We start from the raw sequence: 20095 nt of genomic DNA on the forward strand, positions 1-20095 counted from the left end.
ATGTAACCTTTTGGGGCTAGCTTTATTTTCATTCAGCATAATTCCCCTGAGACCTATTTAAGTAGTTGCATATAGCAGAAGTTCCTTTATGTTGCTCAGTTATATTTCACAGTATGTATAGAGTTTGTCCATTCACCTATTGAAGGACATATTAGTGTCATTTTTAGCTATTATGCATAAAGCTCCTATGAACATTCATGTACATGTTTTTTTGCATATGAGTAAGTTTTCATTTCTCTGAGATAAATGCTTAAGAGTTTAATTGCTGAATCACGTGAAAATTCTTTGTTTCATTTTTTAAATTGAAATATGATTTACATAAAATTTTAATCATACACTTTTAAAGTGTATGGTTTATTGGTTTTGGTATATACACAAGATTGAGCAACCATTATCACTGTCTAATTCAGAACATTTTCATCACCCTAAATGATGATTAATAATCATTCCCCTCTCCTAATTTCTTGTAACTCCCTGGTGACCAATAATCTGCTTTCTATTTCTATGGATATTCCTATTCTGGACATTTTATATAAATGGAAACATGCAATATGTGACTATTTATGTCTGGCTGTTTTAGCATAGCCTGTGTCATCTATGGCATAGCATATTTCAGAATCCATTCTTTTTATGGCTGAATAATATTCCATTGCATGGATATACAGCATTTTGTTTATCCGTTTTTTAGTCAGTAGACATTTGGCTTATCTTCACATTTTGGCTATGGTGAATAATGCAGTTGTAAACATTTATGTAGAAGTTTGATTATGAACATTTATTTTTAGTTCTCTGGCGTTTCTACCTAGGAGTGGAATGCAGTGGTAACTCTATGTTTAATGTTTGAGGAACTGCCAAACTGTTTTCCAAAGAGGCTATACTATTTTGTAGTTCTACCAACAATATGTGAGGATTCTCCACATTGTTATCAACACTTGTTATTTTCTGTACTTTTGATTATAGTCACCCTAGGATGTGTAAATTGGTTTCTTATAGTTTTCATTTGTATTTTTCCTAATGACTAATGATGTATTTTCATGTGCTTATTGGTCATATATGTCTTTTCTTTGGGGAAATATTTATTCAGACTTGTCCATTTAAAAATTATAAAGGTTGTCTTTTTGTTGTTCAGTTCTAAAAGTGTTTTATATATTTGGGATACTAGACCCTTATCATATATATGATTTGCAAATATTTTCTCCCATTCTGTGATTTATCTTTTACTTTTATTGATAAATTGCTTGTGTTTAGTTATCACGTCTGAAAGATTTTCTAATCCAATGTCATGAAGATTTACCTCCATTTTCTTATTTAAATTGTATAGTTTTCGCTTTTACATTTAAGTCTTGATACATTTTGAGTTAATTTTTGCATATGATGTGATGTAGAGATCTAAAGTTCAGTTTTCTAGTTATTTTACCACCATTTATCCAACCAGTCCATTCTAAGGGAGATCGATCCTGGGTGTTCATTGGAAGGTCTGATGCTAAGGCTGAAACTGCAATACTTTGGCCACCTCATGCGACGAGTTGACTCACTGGAAAAAACTCTGATGCTGGGAAAGGTTGGGGGCGGGAGGAGAAGGGGACGACCTAGAATGAGATGGCTGGATGGCATCACCAACTCTGTGGACATGAGTTTGAGTGAACTCTGGGAGTTGGTGATGGACAGGGAGGCCTGGCGTGCTGTGATTAATGGGGTCACGGAGAGTTGGACACGACTGAGCGACTGAACTGAACTGAACTGATTGAGATGGCTGTTCTTTTCCCAGGGCACATAGGCATATTTCTTGATTCTCAATTCTATTCCTTTGACCTATATGTCTTATCTTTTTGCCAGTACCACAGAGACTTGATTACTCTAGCTTTGTAATAAATAGGTTTAGAAATTGAGAAGTATGGTTCTTCCAACATTATTCTTATGTTTCAAAATGATTTTAGCTATTCTAAATCTCTTGCATTTCCATGTGAATATTAAGATCTGCTTCTCAATTTATAAAAAAAAAAGCCAACCCTGGTGGCTCAGAGGTTAAAGCGTCTGCCTCCAATGCGGGAGACCCGGGTTCGATCCCTGGGTCGGGAAGATCCCCTGGAGAAGGAAACGGTAACCCACTCCAGTATTCTTGCCTGGAGAATCCCATGGACGGAGAAGCCTGGTAGGCTACAGTCCACGGGGTCGCATAGAGTCAGACACGACTGAGCGACGGAACGGAACGGATTATTGTTGATAATGATTGCATTGACTCTTTAGATCAGTTTGTGGATTATTGCCATCCTAACAGTATAATGTCTTCTAATCTATGAATGTGGGATATCTTTCTATTTATTTAGGTCTTCAGTTTCTTTCAACAATTTTATAATTTGAACATTGAACACTTTTTAGTATAAAAATACTGAATTTCTTCTGTTAAATTTATTCTTTTTGATGCTTTTGTACGTAGAATTATATTTTTAATTTCCCTTTAGAATTGTTTAGTGCCTAGTATGTAAAAATTCTTGTCTGGGAAATCCCATGAACAGAGGAGCTTGGCAGGCTTCAGTCCATGGGGATGCAAAGGTCAGACATGACCTAGCAACTAAAACAACAACAACAATATAAAAATATAGTTGATTTTTATATTTTGATATTATATCCTTCAACCTTGCCAGACTCATTTATTAGCTCTCTCTTGTTTTTGTTGAATTCCTTCCAATTTTCTGTAAACAAAATCAAGTCATTACCAAAAAAGAGTTGTATTTCTTCCTTTCTGATCTATGTACCTTTTATTTCTTTTTCTTGCTTAGTTGCCCTGGCTAGAATATAGAATGTTAAACAGAAGTGATGAGACTGGATATCTTTGTGTTGATCTTAGGGGGAGAGTTTTTAGTCTTTTGCCATTAAGTGTGTTAGCTTTAGATTTTTCATAGATCCCCGTATGTAATTGAGGAAATTCTCTTCTATACTTTATTTTCTGTTTTTAGTATAAAAGATTTTATAAGATAATCTTTCCTTCCTTCTTTCATCTATTGAGATGATCATATGTTTTTATTAATGTTTGTATGTTGAACCAGCTGTGCATTACTGGGGATAATTTCCATTTGGTCACGGAGTATAATCCTTTTTATATATTGCTGAATTTGGCTTGCCAGTATTTTGTTGAAGAATTTTGCATCTGTATTCATAAGAGATAATGGTCTGTAGTCTTTTTTCTGGTTATGTCTTTGTCTGGATTTGGTATCACAATTGTATTAGCCTTATAGAAGGAGTTCCTCTACTCTCTGTCCTTTTTTTTTTCCTTTCCTTTTTATTATTATTAGTATTTTTAAGTATCTGGTCAGTTACTTTAGTGGTCAGCTAATGATTAAGCAGAGATTTCTTTAACTACCTGAATCTGCTAAGTCTCCCAGTCTTTGCTGAGGTCTCTGTGTGTGTATTGTGGCATGCCTTCCCCTCTCAATTAGGTAGACAGTTGACAGCTTTGCTTTAGACTTCACTTCTTACATGTGCTGTGTGTGCTAAATCACTTTAGTCATGTCTGACTCTTTGCCACCCTATGGACTGTAGCCTGCCACGTTCCTCTGTCCATGGGATTCTCCAGGCAAGAATATTGGAGTGGGTAGCCATTCCCTACTCCAGGGTATCTTCCCAACCTAGGGATCAAACCCAGGTCTTCTGCATTGCAGGCAGATTCTTTACCATCTGAGCCACCAGGGAAGCCCTTCTTCATTTCTTATGAAGAACTTCAATTTCCGCAGAGTTGAGAGCTTAGGGTTTCTCAGGTGTTTTCCTGAGCTTATGTGCAACTCTGGGCATGCATGTGACCTTGTTTGTTTCTAGAAATATGCCAGTTTTTCAAAGTTCCTCTGTAAATCTCCTTCCCTAATTTTTTTGTTTAAGGTTTTTGGTTGTCTGTTGTTTGCTCCAGCTGTTATCTACTGTCTTAGGCAGCAGTAAGTTTAAACAGTTGCCTGTAATTTATCTTAACTGGGGAAAGTGTGTTTTGTACTGGGCAAGCTTGTAGTCAGATCAAGTTAAAAACAGACTTGCAAGTGGGGTCTTTCAGGGAACCATGAGACAGTCAAATGGTAGTTCTCTGGGAGTGAACTCCAGCTTGGTTCTGTCCCTTTCGGTGCTGGCTGGGCTAGTGCAGTTAAAGTGAAAAGCAACCAAAGTGTTTTTCCAGGCTTCTGCAGTGCTGGAGAATTGGGGGTAGGACTGGGGCAAATGAAAATACCCCAAAGTTCACAACTTAGTCTTCTTACTGAGGTTTTTGCCATTTTTCTTAAATAAACCCTCCCTGTATTACTGCAAGTCTTTGATTTTAATTTCCAAAGTTTTGTACATGTAGCTTATGAATAATTTTTGGCAGTATTCTTGTTAATTTTATGAAAAGATAATTTTTGGAAGTCCTTACTCTGCCACTTTTCATCTGAATTTGTAGTTTCATTAAAAACTTCCAAATAAGTTTCCAGGTTGGCTGTACCATTTTGCATTCTCCCCTAATAGTGTGTGATTGTTCCAGTTTCTCCACATCTCACCAGTGTTATTTTGATGTCATTATTTAACTTTTTTTTTTCATTTTGATAGATGTGTGGTTTTATCTAATTGTGGTTTTAATTTGTATTTCTCTAAAAAGCAGGGACATTACTTTGCCAACAAAGGTCCGTCTAGTCAAGGCTATGGTTTTTCCCGTGGTCATGTATGGATGTGACAGTTGGACTGTGAAGAAGGCTGATCGCCGAAGAATTGATGCTTTTGAACTGTGGTGCTGGAGAAGACTCTTGAGAGTCCGTTGGACTGCAAGGAGATCCAACCAGTCCATTCTAAAGGAGATCAATCCTGGGTGTTCATTGGAAGGACTGATGCTAAAGCTAAAACTCTAATACTTTGGCTACCTCATGTGATGAGTTGACTCACTGGAAAAGAGTCTGATGCTAGGAGGGATTGGGGGTGGGAGGAGGCAGGGACGACAGAGAATGAGATGGCTGGATGGCATCACCGACTCGATGGACATGAGTTTGAATGAACTCCGGGAGTTGGTGATGGACAGGGAAGCCTGGCGTGCTGTGATTCATGGGGTCGCAAAGAGTCGGACACGACTGAGCGACTGAACTGAACTGAACTGAATGCCTAATAACATTTGACATCTTTTAAAATACTTGTCTTTATCTTCAGTGAAATGTCTGTTCTTGGCTATTGTACATTTTCTATTTGGGTACTTTTTTTTAGTTGTAATAATTTTAAGAATTCTTCATGTATTCTGGAAACCAGTCCTTGGTTGTATATGTTGTTTACAAATATTTTCTCCCATTGTATACTTTCTATTTTCATGTTTTTTTGCAGAGCAAAAGTTTTACCTTTTGATGAGGTCCACATTAACAATTTTTGCTTTTATGTATCATGTTTTTAGTATCAAGTATAAAAACGTTTTCTAATCCTAGGCCCTAAAGATTTTCTGAGTGAAAAGGTTGGCTTGAAGCTCAACATTCAGAAAACAAAGATCATGGCATCTGGTCCCATCACTTCATGGGAAATAGATGGAAAAACAGTGGAAACAGTGTCAGACTTTATTTTTTTGGGCTCCAAAATCACTGCAGATGCTGATTGCAGCCATGAAATTAAAAGACGCTTGCTCCTTGGAAGGAAAGTTATGACCAACCTTGATAGTATATTAAAAAGCAGAGACATTACTTTGCCAACCAAGGTCCGTCTAGTCAAGGCAATGGTTTTTCCCGTAGTCATGTATGGATGTGAGAGTTGGACTGTGAAGAAGACTGATCACCGAAGAATCGATGCTTTTGAACTGTGGTGTTGAAGAAGACTCTTGAGAGTCCCTTATATTGCAAGGAGATCCAGCCAGTCCATTCTAAAGGAGATCAATCCTGGATGTTCATTGGAGGGACTGATGCTAAAGCTGAAACTGCAATACTTTGGCCACCTCATGTGAAGAGTTGACTCACTGGAAAAGACTCTGATGCTGGGAAAGGTTGGGGGTGGGAGGAGAAGGGGACGACCAAGAATGAGATGGCTGGATGGCATGACCGACTCTGTGGGCATGAGTTTGAGTGTACTCCAGGGGTTAGTGATGGACAGGGAGGCCTGGCGTGCTGTGATTCATGGGGTCGCGGAGAGTCGGACACGACTGAGCGACTGAACTGAACTGAACTGAAAGATTTTCTTCTGCTTTTTTCCTCTAAAAGTTGTATAGTTTTTTACTTTACATTCATCTTCATAATTCTGAAATATATATATATATATTTTGCCTTCTGGAATTAGAGTTCTTCAGTTCAGTTCAGTCACTCAGTAGTGTCCAACTCTTTGTAATCTTGTGGACGTCAGGCTTCCTTGTCCATCACCAACTCCTGGAGCTTGCTCAAACTCATGTCCATCAAGTTGGTGATGCCATCCAACCATCTCATCCTCTGTGATCCCCATATCCTCCTGTCTTCAGTCTTCCCCAGCATCGGGTCTTTCCCAAGGAGTCAGTCCTTCGCATTGGGTGGCTAAAGTATTAGAGTTTCAGCTTCAGCATCAGTCCTTCCAATGAATATTCAGGACTGATCTCCTTTAGGATGGACTGGTTTTATCTCTTTGCAGTCCAAGGAACTCTTAAGAGTCTTCTCCAACACCACAGTTCAAAAGCATCAATTCTTTGGCACTCAGCTGTTTTTATAGTCCAGCTCTTACACCCATACATGACTACTGGAAAAACCATAGCTTTGACTAGAGAGACCTTTGTCAGCAAAGTAATGTCTCTGCTTTTTAAGTTGTGTAGTGTTTTACTTTGCTAAAAGTTGTATAGTTTCTTACTTTACATTCTGCTTCATAATTCTGAAATATATATATAGTCTTCTGGAATTAGAGTTCTTGGTTGCCAGTTACATCTTTCCTTTCAACATTTTCTTGGTGTTCTTTGTCTTCTGGCTTGTATACTTTCTAAAGAGACATTCCTATATTTCTTCCACAGTATGTAAAGTGTCTTTTCTCCTTGGGCTACTTTGAAGAATTTCTGTTTCTTATATTGGTTTTCAGGAATTTGTTATGATTTGCTTGACATATGATTATCCTTGACATTCATTGAGCATCTTGGGTTTTTGTCTTTGTTGTTGTCGTTGTTTAGTTGCTAAGCTGTGCCTGATGCTTCGTGACCCCATGGACTGTAGCACACCAGGCTTCTCTATTTCTTTGAGTTTGCTCAGATTCATGTCCATTGAGTCTGTGATGTCATCTAACCATCTTATCCTCTGCTGCTTCTGTTTCCTTTTGACTTCAGTCTTTCCCAGAATCAGGGTCTTTTCCAATGAGTCAGCTCTTCACATAAGGTGACTAAAAAGGAGTTTAAACTTTAACATCAGTCCATCCAATGAATACCCAGGGTTGATTTCCATTAGGATTGACTGGCAGTCCAAGGGACTCTCAAGAGTCTTCCATAGCACTGCGATTCAAAAGCATCAGTTCTTTGGCACTCAGCCTTCTTTATTGTCCAACTCGCATCCATACATGACTACTGGGAAAACCATAGATTTGACCATATGGACCTTTGTCAGCAAACTGATGTCCCTGCTTTTTAATACACTGTCTAAATTTGTCGGAGGTTTCCTTCTGAGGAGCAAGCATCTTTTAATTTCCTGGCTGCAGTTACTATCTGCAGTGATTTTGGAGCTCAAGAAAAGAAAATCTGTCACTGCTTCTACTTTTCCCCTTCTGTTTGCCATGAAATGATAGGACTGCATGCCCATCTTAGTTTTCTTAATATTGAGTTTCACGCCAGCTTTTTTACTCTCCATTTGCATACTTCAAGAGGCTCTTTAGTTCCTCTTCACTTTCTGCCACTAGAATAGTATCATCTGCATATCTGAGGTTGTTGCTATTTCTCCTGGCAATCGTGATTCCAACTTGTGATTCATACAGCCTGACATTTTGCATGATGTACACTGTGTGTCTGTGTGTGCTCAGTCTCTCAGTCATGTCTGATGCTTTGTGACCCCATGGACTGTAGCCCGCCAGGCTCCTCTGTCCATGGAATTTTCCAGCAAGAAAACTGGAGCGGATTGCCATTTCCTTCTCCAGGAGATCTTCCCCATCTAGGGATCAAACCCACGTCTCTGGCTTTTCCTGCATTAGCAGGAGGAGTCTTTACCACTGTGCCACCTGGGAAGCCCCAGGATATACTCTGTATATAAGTTAAGTATGCAGGGTGACAATATACAGCTTGTCTTACTCTTTTCCCAAATTTGAATCAGTCAGTTGTTCCATTCAGAACATGACCCGTCTATCTTGCGTGGCCCTGCATGGCATGGCTTATAGCTTCATTGAATAACGCAAGCCTCTCAAAACGACAAGGCTGTGATCCCTGAAAGGTTGTGTCTTTATCAGTTCACTTCAGTCACTCAGTCGTGTCTGACTCTCTGTGACCCCATGAATCGTAGCACGCCAGGCCTCCCTGTCCATCACCAACCTCTGGAGTTCACCCAAACTCATGTGCAACCATTCTCTAAATGTTCTAATGCTTTTCTCTTTCTTTGGATTATTTCTTTATGTTAAATTCCTTCAATAAGTCTGGGAAATTGAACTTTTTTTGGACAGTTCTCACGTTCCATACTTCCATCTGAAATTTAAGGATACACCAAAATTTTGCAAACATTTAAATATTGTCACTTTATAAATGCCTGTTCAGTTCTGTCACTCAGTAGCGTCTGACTCTTTGCGACCCCATGAATCACAGTGTCTTTATAGTTTGCATCAAATTTGGAATTTTTAAACATTAGTTCTTTAGATATTTATTTCTATACCCTTATCTCTGGTCCCTACTTTTGGGACTCTTACCTGTTGTTAGTTTGATATTGTCCCATAATTACTGACACACTGTTACAGTTCTTTTCAGTCTTTTTATTTTTTTTTAATGTGCTTCAGTTAGGACAAATTATGTTTCTCTATTTTCAGAGTTAGTAATATTTTCTGCTTCGATATCTAATCTGCTGTTAATCCCACCTAGTGGGATTTTTATTTTTTATATTTGATCTCTAAAAGTGCTGTTTGGTTCTTCGTTATATGTTAACATTTGTCTTACAATGTTAATGTTTTTCTTTGAATACCTGAATATAATTATTTATGTTTTAAAGTTTTTATTGGCTAATTATTTATCTGTGTCGTACCAGGTCTATTTGTGTTTACTATTTTTTATCCTGGTTATTGGTCATATTTTCCTGATTCTTAGCACTTTTTCATTAGATGCTGGACCTTATAAATGTTAATTATTGAGTGTTACACTTTGTTGTCTTCCTTTTTGTGGTGCTTTGTTCTGGCTTTAAAATTATTTGCAATTTAGTTTGATCCTTTCATGGCCTGTCTTTATGCTTTGTTAGGACAGGTCTAGAGTAACCTCTACTGTAGGGATAGTTTAGCCCTATTACCCACAGAAGGCCTTTTGAGGATCTCATTTAAATGCAAAAGTGATCAACAAGGATTTGGTACCCTTGCTGCTCAGAACTTGAGTGCTTTCTAGCCCTGTATGAGTTCTGTGGACTGTTCAGCTGTTAGGTGTTCGGTTACTTTTTGCCTGGAATGCATTTTAGAATTCACGTAAGAGTTCAGGAGTTGGTGATGGACAGGGAGGCCTGGCGTGCTGTGATTCATGGGGTCGCGGAGAGTCGGACACGACTGAGCAACTGAACTGAACTGAACTGAAGAGTCAAAGGTTGCCTTGAAGTTTGTTTTTTTGTTTTCTTTTTTCAATAGTACCTTCTCCTCCAGAACTATATTCCACAACTTCCAGCTGCCTCTGGTTCCCTGAACTCTACTATGTATCTTCATAACTCAGTGAGATTTACATTCTTTGTTTGGGATCCACAGCCTACAATTTGCCTCTAGGCAAATTTGCCACAGTTTGTTGTGAGCAACAAGTGAGCTGCTCACCTCATTTGTTTTTTCTCTCTCTAGCTGCCTGTTGTCAGTATCTGAAAATAATTGTTTCATATAATCCATTCTGTTTTCTTATTGCTTATAGCAACTGGGTAAATCTGGTCCCTATTATTTAATCATTACTGGAAATAAATGATTTGTTCCTCTAATTAAAAAATTTTTTAATTTGAAACAGTTTTGTATTTACAGAAAAGTTGTAAAGATACTAAGTACAGAGTTCTGGTATCCAGTTTCTCCTGTTGTCAACATCTTAATACAATTTTGTGGAACTTTTGTCAAAACTAAGAAACTGACATTCGCATATTACTATTAAGTAAATATCTATAATTTTATTTAAAAAAAAACAGCCAACCATTTTCCAAAGTGGCTATAAATGCATCATTTTGAGTAGAAGAAACAGCTTGATGAAAACCACTTAGATTGAGACACCACCATTTTAACTAATTTGAAATTACAAAACTTAAGTAAAGAGAAGGGACTTAAAATTGCCAAGCCTTTGATTACAGATGACTCATGGTAACAATAATAACTATAACAGTGGGGCTCACTGCATTCTCTTCTAAGGGCTTTACATTTATTAATGCATTTAATCCTTACAATATCCTTATGTTCTTGATGCTGTTATCCTCCAGTTCCTTGGATTAAGAAAGTGAAAAGGTCATTGATTTTCCCCTGCTCACATGGCTAATAAGGTACACGCTGTCTGGCTCCAGGACCTACTCTCTGATCCTTTCTGCCAGGGATGATTGTTTATCAGTTGCACATCAGAAAAACCTGAGATGGCCTTGGGCATCTATATTTTGAAGACCACTGGTGATTCTTATGTGTGGTCAGGATTGAGAACGTTCTAAACTACTGCTTCTTCATTATAATGTATATAAATTTAATGTGTTAAAATATACTTTTTTATTTTAATGATAATAGTGAATAATTTAGTTCTTGTTTTGACTCAGACATTTTAAAGTCATTTTATACAGGTAGAATGTTCAAACTCTTGCACAGTTGCATTCATCTCATGTGCTAGCAAAGTAATGCTCAAAATTCTCCAAGCCAGGCTTCAACAGTATGTGAACCATGAAATTGCAGATGTTCAAGCTGGATTTAGAAAAGGCAGAGGAACCAGAGTTCAAATTGCCAACATCCAATGGATCATCGAAAAAGCAAGAGAGTTCCAGAAAAACATCTATTTTATTGACTATGCCAAAGCCTTTGACTGTGTGGATCACAACAAACTTTGGAAAATTCTTAGAGATGGGAATACCAGACCACCTGACCTGCCTCCTGAGAAATGTGTATGCAGGTCAAGAAGCATCAGTTAAAACTGTACATGGAACAACAGACCAGTTCCAAATTGGGAAAGGAGTACATCAAGGCTGTTATATTGTCCTTGCTTATTTAACTTATGTGCAGAGTCAGTTCAGTTCAGTCACTCAGTTGTGTCTGACTCTTTGCGACCCCATGAACCGCAACACGCCAGGGGTCCCTGCCATCACCAACTCTCGGAGTCTACCCAAACCCATGTACATCGAGTCGGTGATACCATACAACCATCTTGTCCTCTGTCGTCCCCTTCTCCTCTTGCCCTCAATCTTTCCCAGCATCAGGGACTTTTCTAATGAGTCAGCTCTTCACATCATGTGGCCAAAGTATTGGAGTTTCAGCTTCAACATCAGTCCCTCCAGTGAACACCCAGGATTGATCTCCTTTAGGATGGACTGGTTGGATCTCCTTTCAGTCCAAGGGACTCTTAAGGGTCTTTTCCAACACCACAGTTCAAAAGCATCAATCCTTCTGTGCTATGCAGAGTACATCACGTGAAATGCTGGGCTGGATGAAACACAAACTGGTGTCAAGATTGCCGGGAGAAATATCAATAACCTCAGATATGCAGGTGACACTACCTGTATGGCAGAAAGTAAAGAACTAAAGAGCCTCTTGATGAAAGTGAAAGAGAAGAGTGAAAAAGCTGGCTTAAAACTCAACATTCAGAAAACTAAGATCACAGCATCCGGTCCCATCACTTCATGGCAAATAGATGGGGAAACAGTGGAAACAGTAGCTGACTTTATTTTTCTGGGCTCCAGAATCATTGCGGATTATGACTGCAGCCATGAAATTAAAAGACGCTTACTCCTTAGAAGAAAAGTTATGACCAACCTAGACAGAATATTAAAAAGCAGAGACATTACTTTACCAACAAAGTTCCATCTAGTCAAAGCTATGGTTTTTCCAGTAGTCATGTATGGATGTGAGAGATGGACCATAAAGAAAGCTGAGTGCTGAAGAATTGATGCTTTTGAACTGTGGTGTTGGAGAAGACTCTTGAGAGTCCCTTGGACTGCAAGGAGATCCAACCTGTCCATCCTAAAGGAAATCAGTCCTGAATATTCATTGGAAAGACTGATGCTGAAGCAGAACTTCCAATACTTTGGCCACTTGATGCGAAGAACTGACTCATTGGAAAAGACCCTGATGCTGGTAGGAGGAGAAGGGGATGCCAGAGGATGAGATGTTTGGATGGCATCACTGACTGAATGGACATGAGTTTGAGTAAACTCCAGGAGTTGGTGATGGACAGGGAAACCTGGCGTGCTGCAGTCCATGGGGTTGCAGAGAGTCAGACATGACTGAGTGACTGAACTGAACTGAACAGATATAGGTAGAACTAGAACTAAGGCAAATATTTTGCAGATTACTGAAAAATTAGTTATCTTTGTTTTGGTGTCTAGGCACTCTGCCTTTTTGTGTAACACATGCAAATGTGTGTTGATACGTGTGTGTGTGTGTATACTTACATGTTGTTTTCTGGCATAAATGTTTAGAGTAATCTGTCTAAGTAGTTCGATATTGCTCCCTAAGAGTAATGTTTAAAGAGTACTTACCTTAAAATATGGACACATTTTAAAAAATAGGGGATCATTTTGTGTGCACAAAGCAAGGAATAAAATGAATCATAGAATGGTTTAATTGGTTAAATTGTGTTAGGCCCAGAAGGTTAGTTCCCACACAAAATTGATTTAATCAGCGTATAGAAAACTTAAATTTATTAATTTTGTATCTTTCTTATTTTGTGTAATAGACTTTTAACATTTGATATTAGGCTATAAAATATAGAAGACTTAAGTTCTATTTAAAATATGTGAAGATTGATTATGAAGTATAATAAGATAATTTTCAAAATAGTTTATCAAAATCTAGTTCTCTGGTCTCAAAATCAGTGATACAGATTTATTTTTAAAATTATTACTATGTGATTTTCATTAGTCACTATTGTTTTGCTCTCAATAGTTGACTGCTGACAATTGCATGATGTCTCCACCAGAGAGTGCTAGAGATACTTCAGTGGGGAATGTTATTTACTTAGGCTTGCCTGGACTTGTCAGCGTGTTAGACCTTTTTTATTTTTAGGAAAGAATTTGATTTCTTGTTTACAAAATTCCGCTTGCTGTGAAATAAATTCTATATCTTGACAATTGAGTAATTTTACAGATATTGTAAATGATAAGTATTTAATCACTTCATTCTTGGTTCTCCTAGCTGTCTTGAAATATCTTTGATTTGATTATTTTGTGACGTTATCCTTTAAAAACTAAAAGTTGTGTTTCCCTATACACAGTAGTTGTTGATTTTTCTTAACATTATTAGGTGTTTTGCTGAAAACCTTCATAACTTAAAATGAACTAGAGAAACTAGTAATGTATTTTATGAGCTTAAGAAATAATTGTTTATTGTGTGTGAGTTTTTAAAATAGAAACTGAATTAGCAAATAGGTTTAATATTTGCAATTCTAGTATACAGTATTATTCTCAAAGTATTATTAATTATTTTGTGCTATGCATTTAGAATAGTGTATGAAAGAAAGTCTGGTCCATTTGTTATATTCAGTAAATTTCTAAGTGAGCATTTTACAGGGTGATTATTTAGCAGAAGTACTAAGCGATAGTACCTTTTTTCCCTTCTTTTTTCTAGGTATCTTCACTCAAATAACATAGTTGTGGTTCCGGAAGGTAAATACACTATCAGTTTTTACTAATAGTTAGGAGATGCTAGAGTAAAATCTGTGCTTTATAATAGTAGAACAGATTGTCTCTTTAAACCTGTTTTGGTTAGAGTATTAGGGAATTTTAATTATAAAACATCATTATTAGTTTCAAAGCTTTTTTCCCTCTCGTAAGTCTAGTTAACAGTTACAATTAAATTTAATATGTCTAAAGTATTGATAATGGTTAGGTAAATTATTATCAGATAAACTGACATTGGGTAAATAATAAAATAACTTCTAGTTTAATGAGTTAACATTTTGGTTAGATAAAAATGACTTCATGTATCATTTCACAAATTATTTATTCAAGTAGTTTTTTACATTGTTTAATGTTTTTATTTGTAATCTTTTAAAGTTTATATTATATTGAGGTAGAAATGTTACTTCCTAGAATGTTGTTTGATACTGTACTGCAATAAAAATGTTTTAAAAATTAATTTGATATTTGCTTTTACTGTTATGTCAGCACCAGAGATAGGGATATGAAGTATTAAAATATTTAAACTTGCAGTAATTGCATTAAAAATTTGTCTTAACACTTGAGTCAAATTAATTTTGCTTTTACCCTTCTTTTCTCTTCAAAGCCATTGGGTCTCTTGTAAAACTACAGTGTTTGGATCTTAGTGACAATGCCTTAGAAATTGTTTGCCCAGAAATTGGTCGTCTGAGAGCTTTACGTCATCTTCGATTAGCTAATAACCAACTGCAATTCCTACCTCCAGGTAATCACCGTCTGTAGCACAGAAGCTTCTTGTCTGTTTCAAGGCTATTTTTATTAATATTTCTCACTTTGTGTCTAGGCAGTGGGCTTTGGGTATATCTGTAAGTTTCTGATTGTCCGCTTGTTTGAGGAGAATGGTAAGGAATGTGGATGGACTATGTATGACTAAAAGTCTTCCCTGATGCAGACATAAGAAGACAGCATTTACATGTTTTTGAGCTGAAATTACTACAGTTGTGCATTGCAGTCAGTGCCCCTTCAAATCACTGCCCTGGTGAATTATTTGTACCAAAAGCTAATTTAGTTTTGAATTTCACATAAGGGAATTTATATGAATTTTGCATTTTAGTGTTTGAAAAGCAGATACATGCAGTGTTTTCTCTCATTCTCTAGTGAGGTAAATGATGTGCATTAACTTTGATTTAATGTGAATCATACTAGAATTTAGTAGCAGAGTTTAAGTTTGAGTTCTTGAACTAACTGTCACTTCTGCCTGCTGATCATCCTATTAGATTATGATGTACGTATAGACAGTACCAAAATCCTGCCTTCTCCTGAGCTACCGTTAAGTCCTTTGACTTTCTTACAAGGGATATTCAGAGACCTTTCTTTGTGAACCCGCACACTTGGAGATTCCTCTGTCTTATGTCGTTTCCCATATTTTTAAAGCAGTGAAGTATGATTTTAAAAAAATAGCTTGTGCTTCAGGTATTACATGAAAGTACTCTGCATTCAAAAATAAGCAGAAAAAAAAATGCAGATACCACTGACATTGACTGGGAGTATTTGTACCTAGTAACTCTTGGTATTCCTGAGTCTTTTAGTGTATCCAAGTGAAATATATGACTCAACCAAAATTACAAATTACTGCCTGCCTTAGAACTTCCAGGATATGTGAAACTGTTAAAAATTACTCATGTTAAATCCGTGAATGAATTTATAATTTAAAAGATACTGTCTCCAAAGTTTTTCAAGTACAGAAATTTCTATTTGAAATAGTAGTTGATTAATTTTTAGACTTTATGTGCTGACTTTAATATATACATTCACTATTGTATACAAAAATGGTATTAGTATAGCAGTTAACTCTGCTTAAAAAATATTTTTTAACCTCATTTAAAGTGTCTTACTTTCTATAACTCTGCTTAGTACAAAAATTTTTAATATGATATAGGAGTATGATCTTTGCTTTAAATTTGCTTTGTCATGAAGCTTGATTTCATCAAGTTTATGTATTCACATACTCAGGAAATTAGATTCTCTTTCAGGGATTGTATAGAAAATGTATCAGCAAAGATATACTTTAGATTTTCAGAATATTTTTATATATCAGCTTCTATAAAATATTGAGTCAAAATGCATGGATATAATACTGAATATTTTAGATTTGATAGTATTTTCAAATATGAAATTCATAAAAGATATGTTATAGAATCAAAATGTATGGCTATAATACTGTGTTCATAAGCACACAGTGTTGCTTTTTCTATACATTTAAAGAATGTACGAGTAACACAACTCTCTATTAAAACATTGTTCTTTGTGTTCTATTCTGTTTTTTCCTGTAATGTAAGAACGTTTTGTGGTAAAATGTAGCCATTTCCTTTCATTATATACTCTCAGAGGTTAAGGGTATATATATATATATATATAAAATGTCATTGACTGCTTCCTAATAACCAGTGGAGGGTATAGATTTCCTGGCTACCTTCATGTAATTTTAAATTTATTTCTCACCTGTTTCTTAATAGATTTGAAGCATTTACTTCTGATTTTATCTCCCTAACTTATTTCTGTTGCTTGTGTTGGTTTTTGCTTGTTTTGAGTACAATGACATACAGTAGTATCTATGTATTTTGAGAAGAAACTTTTGATTAAGCTATGTATATAGTTTTTGGTTTTTTTCAGAGCCATCATAAATACAGTGCTCTAGATCTTACTCATTTTTTAGTTCACTTTATGTATGTCTTTATGAGGTAATTTCAGTGTTACGATTTGAATGGCAGAGGGGCTTGGGTACACATCTACCAAGTGTACCCAATCATTAGGGACGTACTATGGAAAAGTATTTTAACTGTCGTAAAAAAATGTGAGGAATTGCCATATGGTGTCCATTTAATGACGGTAGACTCCAGTTGATATCTGTTAGCCTCTTCTGTTAATACCTATTCCATGCTATTGGTTATCGGGGACCAGCCTCGATATGGCCCAGGGTATCCTCGGGATGAACCGCATCGGCGTCAGAGAGAGAGAGAGAGAGACAGGGGCTGATGATTCCTTGGTTTACGCAGGAAACCAATAAAACCCCAGCACGGGGTTTGCTCTGTTTACGTAGGCCGCAGGCGCCCTCTCGAGTCACTGGAGGTACCCCACCAGGGCACCCCCTCGAGTGGGTCTTAGAAGCCCAGGCAGATAAGTAAACGCAGAGGGCCCAGCGCTCCAAGGATCTCAACCAGAAAAAGGAGAATAGAGAAAAGGACAGAAAAAGAGAAAGAACGACACGGGGAGACCAAGCTTCAGTGGGCAAGGCCCAAAACTTTATTTTCCAGCGCTGTTTTTATACCCTAAGTTGTGCACATAAAAAATAGAGAAAGAGAGGTATAGAGTCACGCCAAAATCACGCGGGGTCAGCAGTCTTGACCCTTATCAGGATCAGGGCTCATTTTTGTATGTCTCGTGATATACAAAGTTTTAGGTGGTTTACATCATCTTCTGGCCAGGTGGCCTGCTAACAGTTTATGGCCCTCTCTCCTAACAAAGGTTAGTTAGCTAGAAAAAGTCTTATATTCTTTTAAGATGATTTTCCTAAAGTCAGGTGCTAGACTCTGACAAAGTTACATTCCTATAAGGCACAGGTGTAGTGAGCTACAAGAAAGGAATTTATTAACTTAAGATCTGATGTGGTTAAATCAAAGGTTACTACTTATATTCTCTATATGTGATTAATATATTTCCAAGGATACAATAGATAGAGGAAACTTTGCAGCAAGCATTGATTCAACAATGAAATCTTTTTTAGTACTAACTATTCTAATGATTTTAACTTCTTCAACAGATTCCTGTATTTTAGAATATTAGGCTTTCTGTCTTTGCATGGCTGGGAGGCTATAAACAGTCACACTCATAGTTGTAAGAGCCCGGACAAACTTGTCATGCAAGTTAGAAAGCTATCAGAGGGGCTTGGATTGGAACACTCCTATTAAGCCGAGGAGAACTTTTAAACTACAGCTCTGAATTAATGTTTTCAGAGAAAGGTGGTTGGGGGAAGCCCCCGTAAGCATTAGAGGACTTGGTAAGAGGCGTAAGATAGTAAGGCAGTCAGACTCCGATTTTCTTTGGGGTAGATGCTCAGGTAAGTCCAGGGGGTTCCTCGAGTCCTGATTAGCCTTTGCCCGTCAGGCCTCTTCCCCAATTGACCTTTGCCACGGGTAGGATTTCCCTCGCTGGCTTCCGGCAATTGGTATAGTCTTATATGTTATATTTATGTGAAAGACAATATTACGTGTGTTTTTTTGTAGTTGAAAAACCTTTGGATGTGATTTCACATTCAATATTTAAAATTTGAAAATTTGAGAGCAGTATTTGAAACATTTAAAATATCTAAACGGCTAATAGTTTTAAAATTAGGATCTAAGAATGGGTTGCAGGGGCTTCATTAATGCCCTCAAATTGTATCGACAGTTTGGTGTTTGTGAGTATGTGCATACTGCTTTAAGGAGGGTCCAGTGTGTTTATGAATTTCTCAAACAGGCCCATGACTCATATAGTTGATTCTCTTGGATTGTTTGTCAGTACCCATTCTTTGGGAATGTCCCTTCCTCCTCCTATTGGATTCTAGAGTACTGCCATTTTTCTACCTTGTACGTTGCTTTCTCTCCACAGTTCTTTGATCCTGGTGTAGGTAATCCAAGCAAGACCAGTTCTCTTCCTGGGCATTTTGAAAGAGACTGTAGGGGAGAAGCAAAGAAAACAAGAGAGAACAGAGGAGGGTGGAAAAGAAAATCAGGCACTCTTTTCTCTCTGCGCTTCTACACAATGCTATGTAATCTTGTGAAATCTGGTAGTAACCATGTGGGCACGAAAACAAAGAGAAAAAGATGAAGTAGATACCTCGAAAGAAGATGGAGTCAGAGACTTTCTAAGTTTTCTCTAATTTCCCAATCACTGATTCTGTTCTTAAGGCCCATGAAGTCAAGTGTTAGTTGCTCAGTTGAGTCCGACTCTTTGTGATCCCGTGGTCTGTTCATGGAGTTCTCCAGGCAAGAATACTGAAGTGGGTTGCCATTCCCCTCTCCAGGAGATCTTCTGGACCCAGGGATCAAAGCCAGGTCTCCTGAATTGCAGGCAGATTCTTTACCATCTGAGCTACCAAGGAAGCCCTGTTTAGGCCCATAGACTATGCTTAAGCTAGCTCTAATTGGCTTCTGTGAATTGCCACCCAAAGAGCTCCATGTAAAATCGCTGCCCCAAAGGCTTGATTTTTGTTTATTTTACATAAGTAAAAATTGTATATATTTAAAATACACAGTGTTATATTTTGACATATGTATATATTGTGAAATGATTACTACAGTCAAACTAATTAATGTATTTGTCACCTCTCTGTTACCATTTGTGTGTGTGTGTGTGTCAAACACTTGAGATCAACTCTCTTAGCAAACTCAAATAATAATACATTATTATTCAGTTGCCTTTTAAAAAATGTTTTTTTATGGTAAACTTTAAACAGAATAGAATAATAAACACTTATATACCCAATACCTAACTTTAACAGTTTATCATAGATTTATCCTCTCATATTTTTCTTTTGTTCTTCATATTTTTATTCTCTCTTTTTTAGTTTTTTTTTTAAATTAGGATAAAATTGACATACAGTGAAATGCTCAAGTGTATAGTCCTGAGTTTTGACAAATGCATATACTCAGGTAATCAGCATCTTATTTGAGATACAGAACATTTCTATTACTCCAGAAGATTCTCTTACTCCATTTCCAGTCAATCTGTTTGCTATAGGCAAACTCTATTCTGATTTCTCTTACTGTAGATTAATTTCATCTGTTGTTGAAAATAAAATAAATGGGAACATGGAGTTCTCTGACTGTCACTCAAAGGTTTCAGGATGCAGCCATGCTGTTGTATGTGTCAGTAGTTCATTATCTTTTTTTTTTGCAGAGTAGAATTACGTTGTATAAACTGCACTGTATAACTTATTTTCCTCTTAATGGACATGTCAGATTTTTCCTTGTTTTGGGCTGTTATCAATAAAATTAATATGCATGCATGCATGCTAAGTTGCTTCAATTGTGTCCAAATCTGATTCTTTGCAGCCCTTGGACCATAAGTGGCCAGGCTCCTCTGTCCATGGGATTCTCCAGGCAAGAAGACTGGAATGGGTTGCCATGCCCTCCTCCAGGGCATCTTCCTGACCCAGGGAT

The 20095-nt window shown here is 37.1% G+C and overlaps 1 protein-coding gene across 6 annotated transcripts in view; it reads left to right on the forward strand.

Annotated features, from left to right (window-relative positions):
• Positions 1-20095, forward strand: part of LRRC28 (leucine rich repeat containing 28) — a 211562-nt gene that overhangs the window by 28516 nt on the left and 162951 nt on the right. For all 6 annotated transcript variants that reach the window (XR_016035672.1, XR_016035673.1, XR_016035675.1 and 3 more), the window contains exons 4-5: positions 13867-13904; positions 14524-14661. Coding sequence is in view for 2 of the 6 variants with exons in the window: in XM_055417715.2 (XP_055273690.1) it covers positions 13867-13904; positions 14524-14661 (176 nt within the window). In the remaining 4 variants the exon portion in view is untranslated. The remainder of the gene's footprint in view (positions 1-13866; positions 13905-14523; positions 14662-20095) is intronic.

This window comes from Moschus berezovskii, chromosome 21, assembly GCF_049115385.1.
Source record: "Moschus berezovskii isolate FMDL1 chromosome 21, NW_MosBer_1.0, whole genome shotgun sequence".
NCBI lineage: Eukaryota > Metazoa > Chordata > Mammalia > Artiodactyla > Moschidae > Moschus > Moschus berezovskii.